General features: G+C 34.3%; 2 protein-coding genes across 6 annotated transcripts; one reads left to right on the forward strand and one right to left on the reverse strand.

The window, feature by feature from the left end:
- Window positions 1-809: 809 nt before the first annotated feature.
- LOC128176690 (uncharacterized) lies at window positions 810-4,960 on the reverse strand. The gene is made up of 5 exons (XM_052843189.1): window positions 4,483-4,960; window positions 2,457-2,708; window positions 1,956-2,045; window positions 1,720-1,854; window positions 810-1,425 (listed from the first exon to the last, which is right to left on the reverse strand). The coding sequence occupies exons 1-5, from the start codon at window positions 4,630-4,632 to the stop codon at window positions 1,333-1,335; spliced, it is 720 nt and encodes a 239-aa protein (XP_052699149.1). The 5' UTR covers window positions 4,633-4,960; the 3' UTR covers window positions 810-1,332.
- Window positions 1,859-16,036, forward strand: LOC128176688 (adipocyte plasma membrane-associated protein-like). Of its 5 annotated transcripts, none has more exons than XM_052843188.1 (10): window positions 1,859-1,877; window positions 8,563-8,669; window positions 9,402-9,500; window positions 9,703-9,818; window positions 10,080-10,172; window positions 10,690-10,806; window positions 12,611-12,782; window positions 13,316-13,450; window positions 13,748-13,940; window positions 14,031-16,036. In XM_052843188.1, exons 2-10 carry the CDS (start codon window positions 8,566-8,568, stop codon window positions 14,253-14,255), a joined length of 1,254 nt encoding a protein of 417 aa, XP_052699148.1. In that variant the 5' UTR covers window positions 1,859-1,877; window positions 8,563-8,565; the 3' UTR covers window positions 14,256-16,036. The 5 variants fall into 5 exon arrangements, with proteins under 5 accessions (XP_052699148.1, XP_052699144.1, XP_052699145.1 ...); XM_052843184.1 differs by lacking the exon at window positions 1,859-1,877 and adding an exon at window positions 6,056-6,191; XM_052843185.1 differs by lacking the exon at window positions 1,859-1,877 and adding an exon at window positions 6,108-6,182.
- The last annotated feature ends 929 nt before the right edge of the window (window positions 16,037-16,965 follow it).

Here is a 16,965-nt window from a genome sequence, read left to right on the forward strand (position 1 = left end):
CATTAAGGTTAAAGCTAACAAAATAACGAAACATTTCCTTTATTAAAGGTATAGTTACATAAATAAATAAAATTTTAAAAGTTATTTAGTCTTTTTTAAATAAAAAAACTTGTTTGATTTTTTACTGACATTTATGGACATGCTTCTAATCCAATTTATTTTCAGTAACAATATTTTAAATTTTGAATTTGTGAATAGCATTGTTAATTTAATCAAATAAATTATTTCTCAAACTTCTTCCTATTTTTCTACAAGGAAGAAGTGAAAACTCCCTTATTTTTTTTTTGTCTTAATGTATATGTACAGTATGTACTTGTATTTATAAAAAAAAAACCTTCGTTTTTATACATGCATGTACAATATATCAACACAAATTTTCAGTGCCCATGGATAAAATATGTTATGATAAGAACATCACCAACAACCAAAATTACTTAGATATTTTTAAAAAATGGCAGCTCCTAGACACATGTTCTTATTTTAAAAATAAAAAAAATATTGTTGAAAAATTGTTTTATTTTCATTTTTTTTCTTGACGGACAAATTTTTCAATTTTATTTTTATTTTTTTTCCCTCCTCCTCACCAAATAATTTGAAAAATATTTCGTAAATCTAAAAATAAAAAAATGCTGGCCTAATGATGGAAAAGTTTATTGAAAACCAGGTAGTAAATTCCACACAAACCTTGAAGAATTTTGTTTAATATGGCACTCCCACCCCTTAAAAATTAAAATTGGAGAAGGGCTACCACGCTACCACAATTTCAAACAATTCCAAAGTATACTCTGTGAAAAAAGTCTAATGGTATAAACAATGTGAAATAAATCAAAGACAAAGGTTTCATGAAGAAGCACATTTAACACCTGTCACAAAATACTGTCCATCGCCAACTGTTTATTGGCCCATGGCCTACTTCCTGTAAATAAATGTCGCCTCATTGACTTGATTTAATTAATTGTTGACATGTAATCAGAGAGGCTTGATTACGTATATATCTGTTTAAAGGTAATTAAAATGTATCACGACCCTATGCTCTGAAATCTTGTCACAGGTTGGTTTTTTGGGGATTTAAATGGCTGACTGTCACAATGAGATCCTTAAACTGTTCAAACGGATGGTTCCCACAAAGGAATGCGGAGATGGCATTGTGTGATGCCGAGTCTAGTTACGTGTAGATGACTGAGTCTGACATGAAGTTATGTTAGGAAGCATCATGTATCAAGCTTCCCATTGTGCTGGTAAGTCATTGCCTGTCTAAAGTACACACATCCTAGCTATGCACGTCTCTAAGTCTAGGTTACAGCGAGTCCACTCACAACTGTCCCAGCTACACTACTGTATTGAGCAGACTTTGGTACTGTTGTCTTGGATTGACGTCGGTATATTGGACAACTTCTGCCTTCTTTTCCCCATCTTATCCAGAATCTGTAATAGCAATCCACGGCTACTATTTTTTATTTCATAACTTTTCATGTGCAAATCATTATTGAAAAATGTGTGTGGTGAATGTTATAAGAATGCATATCTATTGAGCATAATAGGCCATATGTGCCCCCATCTAGACTTTCAAATGTAACATCTGCTGATTTTTATAAAACCCAAAGGTGGACCAAAATTGAAGCAAATGATTAAAACAGTTTTGAATACTCCGTATGATCCTTTTGTAATCTGATTTTAGAATTATTTGTATGCTGTGAAATGTAGCCTTGTTGTCGTTACCATGAGGATTTCCGGGAACTCCAGCGTGTCATTGTTGTCCTGATCGATCTCCTTAATCAGTTCCTGGATCATGGCGGGGGTAAACAAGGTCACGTGCTGTGTCAGGACTCTGTCCAGCTCGTCTTTATCGATTTGCTGCGAGAGACGGAATCTTACAGGTAGGCATGACAGGCGTTAGAGGCAGCGATCAGAAATCAAAGTCCAGAGAGGACCGACAGTATCACTTTATCACTTACCCCGTCTCCGTTGATGTCCGCCTGGTTGAATTTACTCTCTGCGTCCATGACTACAGATAGCTTAATGTCAGGAAACATCTTTCCTATTTCCTGCATGTTGAAGATATAAATACATGTATAAAAATTATGGGACGTCGAAACCTATAAGATCTAGACACAGCCACTCTAGTCACTGACGTTTTATATATTTCTCTCAATCAAAAATGTGTATCCGATTCCTAATAATTCAATAATTAGGAAGAGGGTATATATTTTAAAGAAAAATATATAACGTCAGGTGTCAGGGGTTTTATGTTATGGACTTTTTCACTGTGAAAGGATGATAGGTTTTTTAATCAGCAATTTCTACGGAAGATCATAAACTGGTTGAACAGAAACAATAAAATAAGAAAAAATGAATAAACTTGAAAATTCTGATACATGTATAATAACCCATCCCTCCTTATCCGGTATAAAAGTGATCATGTGTGACCCGACGAGGTTTGATCTCCCGAGACTTACCCTGTAATACTGCGCGGAGTCCTGGGAGAGGGACTCTTTCCCTGGTATTGGGGGATGGCGAACCACCCCCGACCCCGGTCTACTGGAGGGGGAGGTATCTGTAGGAGGGACCAGTGAAGGCTTCTTTTCCTGTGCCCCAGTCTTTTTACCCTGACTCTGGGGCGCGGCCTTTTTCCCGGGGTTCGCTTTGCCGTTGGTGGCTTTAGCGGGCTGGGATTTCGCTGGTGCTTTGCTTGCTTCCAGTGTCTTTATCTGAATATCAGCAACCATTTTTTTTTTTTAAAAAAATGATCTTTTTTTCAACTATAGTATTAACAATTAATACATTTTTTTCAGGATATAGCTTTTTTGGAAGTTAACCTTACATTTTCTTTAATTTCGTAGGCATTTTGATACCCCTTTCTCTGTGTTGTTCAGACTAAATATACTAGACTAAGCATTCATTTTCTCGCAACTGTACATGTATAACCAAGAAAATACCACGTTTTCAAATTTCCACTTTAACGGTTTTTAATATTTGTACTACATAAATAAATATAACCATATTTTCTTTGTCTTTGAGTTCGTATTCTATATATATTTATTTATTCACCAATCAAGGGCCCTCAGGGGGCATATACATTCTTTAAAAAAAATAATAATAATAATATCATGATTATAACAAATAATGAATGAAATACTGCCCACAATGTCCAGGCAACAATATGCAAAATGTTTCATTAATACAATGAAATATATGTATGGGATTTACACATCAGTGAATACAACAGCTATACAGAAACAAAGTGGCCTGAAAACAGAGAGTACCAAGGGACGGTGCCTGCACAGTCAATCAGATTGGTCTACTTGTACTCAAAGTGTTCAAGCCAGTATGCTTATACATAACATAACCCACCCCCCCCCCCCAACCAAAGTAAATACACTGCGTAATAAATCTGTATATATAATTATAACCATTATATTCCACCTTTAAGAATCATTTCACTGAGTTGTACAAGTACTTGTAGATCTTCAGTTGTCATAAGCCAGTAAAATTTTTGGTTATTGTCCATATATTGAAAATTTTTACAAGAGTCATTAGCTAATTTGTACAGAGTATCTCTTAATGCCTTATTATGATCACATGAGAATAAAAAATGTTTTTCATCATCCACTGATTTGACATTACATCTATTACAGTATCTTTCTTGTCGTGGAATGTCTTGATATCGTCCTCTTTCAATATTAAGTCTATGAGCGGAAATGCGAAAACGAGTTAAACTTCTCCTCTGCTCAAAATTTTTAAGTAATCTTAGGTAGTTCTCTTGGCCAAAATTTTGCTTAAAAGTGCTGTAGCAACTTAGTTTTTTGTCAGCGTGTATAGTGAATTTAGAATTCCATTCTTTAATAAAATATTTAAATAGATAGTCTCTAAGTGCTCTTTTGAATTTTTGTTTTGTTACCGACAGTAAATTGTTTGTGCCATCAATGCTGTTTGTTAAAACATGAATTGAGCCATACCAGGAGGGAGTATTCTAGATCTATGCCCATAATCCTATTCTCTCCGCCCGTTTCCTACCTTCTGTTGTCTTTCCGAAATCTTACTCTATACTTAAAATTTCTCTAAGCCCGTACCCTACCTTGTCCTTGAGTTCGTACCCTAAATTATACATTCCTATCTTGTCTGTTAGGTCATACCCAATACCTATATATTCCTACTATGTTTTGAGTCCGTACCCTATACCTATATAGTGTATTTCTACCTTGTCTTAAATTTGAGTTCGTATCCTGTATCTATATACTCCTACCTTGTCTTTGAGTTCGTATCCTACATACCTATATGCTCCTTCATGTCTTTGAGTTCGTATCCTTTACCTATATACTTAGAACTACCTTGTCTTTGAGTTCGGACCCTATTTAACTATGTACTCCTACCTTGTCTTTGAGTTCGTACCCTAGACCTATATATTCATACCTCGTCGGTGAGGTTGGATCCTATATACCTACCATGTCTTTGAAATCGTCCATTGTATCTGTATACTCTTACCTTGTCTTTGAGTTCGTCAATCTTCTGAAGTGCGTCGTACAGCTTAGACTTGGTGGCGGCCAGTTCCTGTTCCACCCTCTTCACCTCCTCCCTCGCCTCCTCTTTCTCCCGTACATAAGTCAGCAGTGTTGTATTCCCACCCTCGGCCATTATTTTGGTTTAGGAGACCATTTACCTAGGGACCTAATTATTCGTTGGATTTATTAATTCCACTTCAACTCCTAATTGTATTAATGGTTAATCTTTCAGTCAGGGCATCACATAATCCAGTACTAAAAAGCCGACGTGACCAAATTATTCGGTGTTTTAAATCCGCTGTTTTTGGCAGAGAAACTAAGAACAATACGTTGTTGTTTTTAATTTCTGACCTGAGATAGATAATAGATTATCTTCAGAGGATTTCGTTAATCCTTTCCCCCCCAAAATCTGCGTAGAGTTAAGCTATGTCAAAATCTGCTCGGAGATTTAAACCCGGTGGACACAACGACCCCCTAGAACCATTTATTTCATATAAATACACCACTAACCTAAAATATTGCGAGAGGTCGATGTTTATCTAATTTTATTGCACAATGGTGTTGGATTTACAATGCTCGAAACTTAATATGGTCCTTTATGATATTTGTATTGATACCGACAAACTATCGATATTTCATTCTTTTCTGAACTTTGATATATATCTTTGAATAAATAAAATGATTAAAGCTTTGTACGCCCTAATGGGAAATCATGTCCAGTAGTAACGATTTCTGTGATCGTAGGTAAATAAATTCATCTGGAATATATTTAAAAGCCAACTGAGAACACCCATGCATGATAGGCATTAATGAAGATGATGATAATCTTTTAAATAGCAAGAGAAAAGAAAAAAATGCATGAAAAAAATCTTTTTTATCTATATATATGTGAAGAAATGAGAATTCCTTGTATACATTTTTTAAATAAAAGTTATCTAAAAGATATTATTAATAATCTCAATTCAGTTGAATATTGGAAAGATGATGTTTTGATGACGTGACTTGAGCCAAAAAATTTTAAATTATCTAAGGGCATATGTAATTATATATTGAAGGTATAAATTCTTTAAAAGAATAGAAATAAAATGGGTAAAATTTCAGATGCTATCTTTATAAATCACAGAGATTGAAATTCAGTTGCAACATTATTAATTATTGTACTTTAGTCGTTTGACATGAATGATCAAAAACACATTTGATGGATACATGCAGAGAGAGAGAGAGAGAGAGAGAGAGAGAGAGAGAGAGAGAGAGAGAGAGAGAGAGAGAGAGAGAGAGAGAGAGAGAGAGAGAGAGAGAGAGAATTGATAATTTTATTTCATGTTTATTTTGTAAAATAAGAGGATAAGAGGATAACCATAATAATAGAATAGGCTGTGATTTTTTGTGTCAACTCAACAGTTACCACAGGCCTCTGAAAATGTAGTGGAAAAGAAAGATATGTACCCTATCTATATATAAATACATTTATGTGTTTTATATATAGATATGGTATATATCTCTCTCTTCCCCTACATTTAACGGCTTATTGATAGAAATTCAGAGGTATGTGGTGTTACGAAGTGCTACGACATTATTATTCCGGAATTTCAACTTCAACACTTGTAAATGCAGTTTAGTTTCATATGTTCGAAATCCGGTATTGAGGAAGAAGCTGGAGGATCACCCTCGGATGCTCTTGCTGCATATGCTGTACGTTTCTTGTAATTTATGGACCAAGCACATTATTTTTCGATATTGATAGTTATGTCAAACAAGTTCAAAGAAAATAGAACGCATTGGCAGTGAAAAATACAATTGTCATTCCGATTTACCCGCCCTCTTTCTGCTTGTGTTTCAACAGTAGCAGCATTCCAAATGTTATTGGTTAATCGCTCAAAGTTAACGAAAAGTTAGCTTTATAAAAAACCAGGAAAATTTGCCGTCGATACATGAATTTTTAGAACAAAAGTGAATACAAAATCTATTGAAAATATAATATTAAAATTATAATGCTGGGTGTACATTTAATGTTGACAAACTATGGTGTTCCAATGGGGCCACTTCGGCCTTTGCACTTTCGCCTTTAGGTCGAGGTGTGAGAGTGCAAAGTTGTGAAGGCAAAAGTGCAAAGGTGTGACAGCGAAAGTGAGAAGATCCGAAGGCGAAGAAGCGATACTACTATCGCTCCTTCGCCATCGTAACTTCCCACTCTCACCTTCACATCTTCGCACTTTCGCGTTTTTATAATTGTGGAGCTCTCTATCATTTAAAGACAATTTTAGCTGTATAAAAGGACATCTGAGGCAGACAATGAACTTTTTAGAATTTATTTTCAAAAGCCTGCACAGATCCATTACTTTTTCGGGGGGGGGGGGGGGGGGGGGGGGGGTCAATGTATAATTATATTATATTTGTAGGGGGGGTACATATTTTGGAGATTTTATTATATAAAATTGATAAAATTAAATTTTCAGGGGGATGGATCCCAAACCCTCTCTCCCCCTTTACTGCATGTGTGAAGTTATTAATATTTAATTTTTTCCCCCTCTAGATCCATACATGAGCAAGGAGAGTTGCATAATGAAATTAGAATGTTACTGTGTTTGATCCACGGTAAACAGACAGCTTGTCTGGAAGTGCATATGGCGGACATTACATTTTATGTGGAGTATATAATGATTGGGCATAGCCAGCACTGGTAAACATATATGTCACATATACCGGAACACATTAAAATATTTATAAACATTCATAGTAAGCACAATGGCCTTGCGCATGCGTACCAATTATATCATGGATTAATCGGAAAACCTTGGTGCCTGCATCAAATTCTATGTAATTGACTGAGACTTTCTGAATGCTATCAAAAAAGGCGAAAGTGCGAAGTTGCTAAGGCAAAGGAGTGATAGTAGTATCGCTCCTTCACCTTCACACTTTCGCCATCGCATCTTCGCGTTATGCCTTCGCACTTTTGCTCCTTTGCCCTCGCACTTTCGCCTTCGCAACTTCGCACTCTTGCATATTCGACCTGAAGGTGAAAGTGCGAAGGTCGAAGTGGCCCCATCGAAATACCATAGCAAACCACTGCCAGCATTTATATACCAGTATTTATATACCAGTATGCTCCAATTTCACTAAATTAGTCTGTAAGATGTATGCATGTATATGCGGAATCCAGACCATGGCAGTAGACGATACCAATGAGCAGTTTTAGATTAAAGAATATTGACTGATGATGTGCAGTTTGACATAGAAACTGAATGGTTTACAGCTTAGGTATTCAAACTTCTCTAACACAAATAGTCTAACTCCTCCCACTTTTCCAATATGCGCAAGCACACTTGAAGTTTCATCCTAAATTTACCTACTTGGTCAGCTAGCAGGCTGACTAACTAGTTTCAATGAAGAGATAATGAAAAACAAATGGGCATAAGATTCTGCACTAAAATTGTTAATATGCAAACACTCCAAAATAATGCATGTATCCAAAAAATAAAAGATATAGAAGCTCAGTGCTTGATGTATGAATTTTCATACTTGAAATAATGTTTTTAAGTACACATGTATTTGATTTCGTATGATGACAACGATAACACCAGGTCAAGTCAGGTTCATATATTGTATGTATTGTATTCTCAAGATCAAAAAAAAAAAATGTGAAAAACATCAACAAAGCTCTTTTCTTTATCTTCTGTTTAGAATCAAAATTGTCAATAACTTGAAAATCTTATCAGGGAGCTTGAGATAATACATTCAAGAAAAATACCTTGTGTTCTGGGCTTTGATTTTCACCTTAAAAATTTGTAATGAATATAGATTGGGTCACAAATTAGGTCAGACGAATGTTTTAAGTACTTACCGGTACATACTTACTGTATTGGAAACTTTTTCATTGCAATGATTCATACTTACTCAAATAACTTATGTAAAATGAGGTATCTACAGTATTTGCATTACATTATGTAATAGAATTAGTCCCTGCTATTTCCAATTCAAATTATCTATTGTATTTGATTTCAGGTAATTATTTCTGCTCTTGTAACATTGTATTTTCAAAGGTTTCATTTTGCTTTTGATGTAGAAGATGAATCAAGGAAGGTCAGATGTGAGACAACGTCGTCCTATTTACAAGGGAGATAACTCATATCAAGATGAACCTAAAAAGTCAAGGGCACATTCATCAGACAAGTATGTTTAAACAAAATATTTGTGATATGGTAATTTGACTAGAATAAGATCCAGTGATCTGCAGATGTATCTACACAAGAATCTTGTGATGTTTAATTTTCGACAAGTTCGGTTAAATGGTGGGTTATCAGTATATCTGTTCATAATAAGAGCTGTGACTGCTCAGTACTCAAATGTTTATTTAAAATTTGTTTAAAGGAAACGTCATTTTAAAATTAGAGGATCAGGAATTAACTTATTCATATATATTTTATTCTTTAAATGTATTTATTTGGAGCTTGAAATTAATTTTTTTTTAGTAAATTTTGTTTTGCAAACAAATTATTGATTTAGAACCATTTTAACATGACCTTGGACTTACAGTATAATGTAACTATCTTATTCTTGCGCCAAAACATGTTAATAATGACGCTAGTTTTAAGGAAATATACACAGATTGAGTAACCTAGTCTTAATAAGCTCAAAAGTCAGACATAACTTGTTGATTTCAAAGAGCCATGGCTGAGTGGCCAGCAGTGAAATAGACTGCCCACGTCACATCATTGTTTAACACCACTAGCCAAAGTCCAAGCGCTTGTTAAAATGGTTTTATTCCCCTTTTCATAATCTTACCTAATGTTGAGGTGCCCGAGAACCAACAAACAAATTTTTGTAGTACTAAATTTTCAGTAAAATTAATACAATTTGATACTTCCAGTTGAACTTGAATGTGTTTAATTTGTGTCTGTAAAGGTGGAAGTCGGCTGCTTGTGTAGCATTACTTCTGGCTTTTATCCTGACACCTGTTGTGATTCTTTTGACACCATCACCGATAGATCCTGTTTATTTCACGTGAGTAGCTCTCAACACTGATATCCTTGTTTAATGGTAACATGTTGCTCACAAAATGAGTGCTTTTTTGTAACCTTTATGGATTATTTTTTTGCTGGAAATTTCAAGTCTTTTCACAATGGTGCTAATTTTGATGTTACCAGCGATATTGCTGAAATTAAAGGTTCCTTAAGATCTCTTGTACTAGTAGTTTTATTGACAGACTGCCTGAACCACCTGAATTTGAAGGAGTGCTTGAGCCAAACAATCTGCTACAGAAGTCAGAGAGAATCTTTGAGAACGAAATATCAGGGCCTGAATCCATTGTCGTAGACGGAGGTGAGAGAAGTAGAAAATTTAAGTCTCCGAAAGAAACACCCATTAAATTAAGTCCTATAACACCTTATTTATTAGAACAATCAGTTGTTTTATGTATCAGGTATATTTTTGCTGCTTGATTTCATTTGATGTGGAATGAATCTTTCTGATAACTTATCCTTGATGTTAAGCTCTTTCAGTGTTATTAGTATTAGTATCACTTTATTAGCATTTTTTTTTATTGTTTCTTTGATATAGAACTTATATATTTCATTTTTATAGACCACATATACACAGGGACGGCTGACGGTAAAATTCTACACATCTACAAGGGAGAAATGAGTGTCCTGGCCAAACTTGGCAAAGAACCATGTGGTAATTACTAATAGATTGGACTATTATTTTCTTATCAATCATTTCACAGTATTCTTGACTGGAATGTTATAGCATCAGAATCACTGGTAGAATCAAATCTGATTAAGTAGCCTTATAAATCATCTTGTTGTAACTTGGACAATACGATTTATCGGGGATAGATTAGGCATTACATTTTCAGAGTTTGTCAGACAAGTGCAACCTTTCCAAGTCGTCAAAAGTTCCTAATGTAAGGTTTTTGAAGTCTTTAAAACAAAATTTGTGTACATATCCATAAAAGAACCTATTAAGTTTTCTTTTTAAAATTTGTTTTCAAACCCATTGTATTTTATATATGTTGGTACAATAAAAATTTGAATGTGGATTAATGCCATGTAACGGAATAGATACCAGTAATCTTTCGTGTGTGGACAATGAATGAGCCATTTTAACGTTGATGTGACTATGACTGAATGAATAACCTATTGTCTGTGGACACAATGACCTACTTTGAATATGACTAACTTATGATTAACAGGAGGGTTTGACAATGAGCCGACCTGTGGGAGACCCCTGGGAATGAGGCTGACCAAGGAGGGGTACCTGATCGTGATTGACACGTACCTGGGACTCTTCAAAGTCAACGTAGCCACAGGTGTTATGTGTTTTCCTCTTAATGAATCGATGTATTTTTTTCAATAATTTTATGTATATAATAATAATAATAGTTTATTTCCAATTTTGGGCCCAGAGGGCATACAAGATTACAGATATTATATAGAAATGCCTAAAAGAGAGATTCTACATATAAAAATAGTCCATACACATACATGAACTTGTAACAGCCGGGCAAATGTACATCAGTATGTCAAAACATATGAACAGTGTGCATATAATATATAGTCATAAAGGTAGTTTATACAAATATAAAGATAGTATCATGATTTGTATAAGTAATTCACCGGTCATTTAGATCTCAAAGTATTCTGTCTTTCTTTGAAAGCATTGATCACTAATTCACTTAACTTTGTAAGTATTGTTTTGTCTTCATTGGACATTAACCAGATAAATTTGTCTTTCTTTGTTAAAAGTATAAAGTTTTTGTTGAGTATTGAGACATAATGGAAAAATGAATTTCTTTCTTCTTTATATAATGGGCATTCGGTAAGAAAGTGACTTTCATCTTCTACACAATTTTGGTTACATAATAAACATGTCCTTTTGTTTCTTTCTAAAGGAATTCTTTGACCAGTATTATTTTTTGTATATTCATATCTACCTCTTTCAACTCGTAAGTCATGTGCACTTATACGGGTAAATGATTGTGTTATCAATGATTTTTTATTAATTCGATAAAAAGACTTACCAGTAATATTATTTCATATTGTTATATTCAGTAGTATATTCTCATTTTATAACTCTATATAGAGGAATAGTCAATAATTGTAATATTAGCTCGTCCGAAAAATATTGACAGGTCAATATTTTTTTAATATTGACTGGCTAGGAATACTGTAAATTCCTAATTAAACGCGAGGAATTAATATCCGCGTAAAATTGCGAGAAGCCCGCCTCACGAATTTTAAAATCTCGCTTTTAATTTTCGAACATATGTAAACTACATGAAACTATGATAAAATTTCGACATTCGCGAATTTATGTTTTCGCGATTTGATGGAAAACCGTTGAATCGCGGAAATAAGTACTCGCGTAAAATAAGGAATCTACAGTAATAACTAGAGAATATTCCCTCTATTTCAATTAATCGCTTTTGATTTGTTGATATTTATTTATGAAGTAAATAGCTCTTTGCGACTCCAAAACAAGGTGACGTCATAATAGACAGTCAGTAAACAACGGACGCGCAATGTGACGGTTTGCTATCATAACGGATATAAGGATTTGCGAATTACTGTGAATTAAAATCGGGTAGAACATCTGTATGTTAATTCTTACAGGTGGTGGAATATCACTAGTGACCGTTTGATGATGAGGATATTTTGGAAATGAACTTTTGCACAAAATTGAATTCGTAAATTCTTTGTTGAGCTGAGAAAATAACGGCGATCTGTTTTCGATTACTTTCTTGAATTTTGGTTTGTTTCTTCATATAACAAAACAAATGTTGACTGTGTTTTCGGGCAACATTGATTATATTAGCCCCCTTATGAGGAAGATATTGCCCTCCGCTTCGCATGGGGCAATATTTCATCCCTCGGGGGCTAATATAATCAATGTTGCCCTCAACCCCAGTCAGTTTTTGTATAATATTTTATGAGATACCATCCAAAAAAGGAAGGTTTTTTTTTATTACACATGATAAAACCTAAATGTGTTTCATGAACATTGAAGAAAACCAGTATGTTGTGTATGCATGTTCTTTTTTCCTTTCAGTTATACTCATAATGATAATTTTTCAAGAAACATGGGCTTTACAGTCTTCTGTTCATTTTCATCAGGCGACCATTATCAGCTGTACTCGGCAGAGATTCCTGTGAACGGCAAGAGGCCACGACTTCTTAACGATTTGACCATTGCCGAGGACGGAACTATTTATATGACAGACTCGTCGACGAAGTGGGATAGGCGACACAACAGACATCAGATCATGGAAGGAGAGGTGTCTGGAAGGTCAGCTCTTACAATCATCAGCCCAACAGATAGCAAGAACTGCAAAATACATTTCTTATTGAAGGATTTTTCATAAAATAATGATTTAATGTCATTAATCACTTGCGCCGAAGCAATTTATATAGATCATTTTCCGTGTCAGGATACGCACGTCATATGCTTAATTAAGAAGTACGGTACATATGACGTCACAAAAATGCATCAAATATAGTGGTGGATATTGCTCTCAATTTATGTAATAAAAGATTAAAGAAATTCGCATGATTAAAGTATTTTTTCGATAATTAAAAAAGTATCATTTTTCTTTATAGATTTAGCTTCAAACAGCCTTAACATAGCTGCATATTTTGGAATCAAAACAAAACTATTTAATAACAATAAAAAACAGGTACTTGTAAATTGTAATAGGTAAATTGTCAAATTCCAGACTAGCATTAAGGGGGTTAGTCACAATTAGAAACTTGGATTTTATTAGTCAATCAGGTCACAAAGGAAGCCTGTTTTCACCATATTGTATTTTTTGTCTGTGGTAGAGTCCTGATCTACGATCCAAAGTCCCAGGAAGTTACAGAGCTGATCAACAGTATGTCATTTGCAAATGGAATCCAGCTGACTCGGAGCGAGGAAGCACTGTTGATCTGTGAGACGACTCGAGCCAGGCTGCTCAAGTGAGTCTTCAGGTGTAATATTCCTCAGATTCAAACTTGTAATGACATTTTTTTGTTGGATGTTAGTTCAGAAAGATAAAAGTTTAGTCCAAGGGAAACAGCTCTCAATGGTGCTCATTCTCTCTCTCTCTCTCTCTCTCTCTCTCTCTCTCTCTCTCTCACCTGTTTTACTTCTATACTTTTTGGAGCCATAATTGGAATAATGCTTATCAAACCCTATCCTTATTTTCTGAATTTTTTATTGGCTTAGTACATGAAACATATCTTTATTCTATTTTTTTTTAAATTAAATTTTAGGTATCATTTAAAAGGACCAAAGAAAGGTTCATTAGAAGTTATTAATAATAATCTCCCAGGAATTCCGGATAACATCCGGCGCAGCAGTACAGGCGGTTACTGGATTGGGATGGCACTTATCCGCAAAAAGAACAAGTTCAGCTTTTTTGATTATTGTGCTGAAAAACCTTGGTTAAGGGCTCTAATCATGAAAGTTAGTATCAAAGAGATTATAACCTTTAAATTGTTGAAATGATCTTTAATATTTGATGAATTTTGTTGTAACAATGACTTTCTTATATAGGTAGTTTCCATGGATCTGGTTTTGCAATATTTACCAAAATATGGCCTTGTTGTGGAAGTGAATGAAGAGGGAAAGGTCATTCAGAGCTTACATGACCCAACGGGTCAGGTGATTCCGGGCGTCAGCGAGGTTGAGGACAAAGATGGGGTGCTGTACTTCGGCTCCTACAACCTTCCTTATTTGGGCAGGCTGTATCTCCAGAGATACAAAAAAACAAAACATTAAAATACCCTCAGTAACGAGTTTCAGATGTAAATATAATGCAGTGCTTAGGACAAATTCCAATGAGGGAAGAGAGGTCCTCCATCTCTAATCAAAGAAAATTCCTTGTATTTGATTGAATCATATCTAGCTTGTCATGCTTAATATTTAGTTAAAAAATTTGATTGTATGAAATTTAGTCATTTATTTTTCTCTTAATTTTTAAAATAAATTTTACTTGCCTGTAAGACCCACAATTTTTCTGTACTTGTGTATGCACCGTGACCTGTAATTAGCTAGACACATGAGCATGTACACTGTAGAGTAGATACAAGTACAGTAAAACACGCTTATAACGAAGTCCCAAGTACGTCCAATTTAACTTCGTTATAAGCGTAATTCCTTATATCCGTCAAGTTTACAACATGAAATAGAGACTTGGGGAATGAAATTCACTTCGCTGTAAGCGTCAATTCATTATAAGCGTGTTTGCTATAACCGTGTTTTACTGTTTATGTGTATAATTTGGGTAGTGTCAAATGCCAATAGATGGGTTTATATATAAGTTGATCAACCAATCATTCTTGATTTTCTTTTACTGAATCTTATGATGAGCATGACAGAAGGGAATGGTGTATGTATATGATCAATTTGTTAAAAAGACTTTCCAAAATCAATACATTCCATTCAACACTTTACATCCAAAAATAGGATAGATTGGATAGTAATTCGTATATTATATGATACTATATTGTATACAGGGAAATATTAGCCTTATTTTATTTTTGCCCCTTTCGCCCTCATTGTCAGCAAGCAAATTTAAGACTGGGGGAATTCCAAATGATATTTCTTTTTACACATTTTTATCTGGGCGAATTTAAGAGGAGCAGAAACTGCATGTTGCAAAGTGTAAATGGCAAAAAAAACACGGACAAAAATAACCCTGTATACAGAAATTATTTTACTCAGTATATATCAGCTGTTCAGTCATTGGCACATGGAAAGCAACAGCATTTAGCTGTGTCAAAGTAAACTGTACATATTTCGCTTGAGCTCAACATCAGCATCAATTTCAGCGTGACACAATTATATGTTCTGATGTACAAACAAGATGCAATGTAATTGCATCATACTGAAAGTCCACTGTCTAGTTATTTTAGCTTTGTTTTATTTCTGTATGTATAACCACAATTTATATCCAGTGAGTAGAAAAGGAAGGCTAATTTTGATGAACATGTACCGGTAGATCATGTTTTTGATATGGCAAAAATACCTAAAGTAAATCTTTGTACCGTAATATATGGCTTAAACCCTTTGAACTACTGGGTGTATACTGTGTTACAGTGACAAATTTAACTCTTTCCATGGGCACATATTTCATAAACTGGACCATCTATTCAGTAGTTTTTTTAGTACACTGTACATGTACAACCAAAAATTTACAGTCTTCATAAAGATGTGAATAATTACCATTGCTAGTTCATATAAGTCTAGTCAATCTGTCATGTATTATGATGTACACATGTACTATGTTTGTTGATACATTGTGTTAATAATTTGAATCAATGATGATGTGGACAAACCATGCATTGAGTACATTTCACTTGCTCATTATGTGGTTGGTACCTGCATGCAGGTATTTATATACAGGTTATTTTTGCTTACATTGCGTACGGCATTTATCACCTTGTGTAGATGCCCATTGCACAACATTTATATTGGGACTTCGTCAGTTGAATTGTATCATGTCAATATAGAATTATTGTAGATATAACTTCTTTAGCCAGATCAAGGGTTTGAGACCATGCCATTATTTCTTATTGTTCAGTTCATTACTTTAGTCATGTATGTATAAACAGAAATTCAGTGTTCTAGTCTTTTTTTCCTAAGTTAAGCATGTTTAAATATACAGTAAATTGAAAGACGTGGCTGTAGTGTTTTAGCCAGATACGTGGCTGTAGTGTTTTAGCCAGCTGGTCTATTGTTTCTGTTGGTTCATAGATGAAGTGGTTATATAGTGCATTTATCTATGTATTGTCAGAAAATGTCAACTGTATATTGTCTTTTAAATATTATTGTATAAGTAAACCGTATTTGAATTTTTCATACATACATGTACGGTATCCCTTCTACTCAGTTGCCTTTAACATAATTTTTCTTTTCAGAATTTGTCACAGTTATAAACAAATTTTCTAGCATTAAAGTTTATATTTACACAGACAGATTATCTTTCAATTTTTCCTATCACTTTTTGCCTTTTGCTGGCCTAGATATAATGAAGTATCATTGCACTTCACTAATAAGGCCATCACTGATCTTGTAAACAATATACCAGGGTAGGTTAAAAATGGAGCATGGAAATGCAGATCCCATCTGCAGAATGACATTTAGGGTTTGTGTTATTCAGGGTTCCTTAGTAAACCATAATATACCTCCCAAGTTTAAGTTATCATTTACAATAAAAACATCTGTATACCATACTTCTTTATTATAATACTTTTCAAGATTTTATTTGGCACTCAACAAAAGGAAAGATGCTATACATGTTCATGTACTTGTTTCAATAATAATGATAGTAACTGGTACCAAAGCTGGAAATAGGGTTTTACATAATGTGTACCATTAATGTATGAATACTAACAATATATTATCATCAATACATGGTTCAAGTTTAGAAAGCTAAAAATAAAATAGTGTTCAAACTAAAGACATATACATGTTGTCATTACTGTGG

The sequence above is a fragment of the Crassostrea angulata genome, chromosome 3 (genome assembly GCF_025612915.1).
Source record: "Crassostrea angulata isolate pt1a10 chromosome 3, ASM2561291v2, whole genome shotgun sequence".
Lineage (NCBI taxonomy): Eukaryota > Metazoa > Mollusca > Bivalvia > Ostreida > Ostreidae > Magallana > Magallana angulata.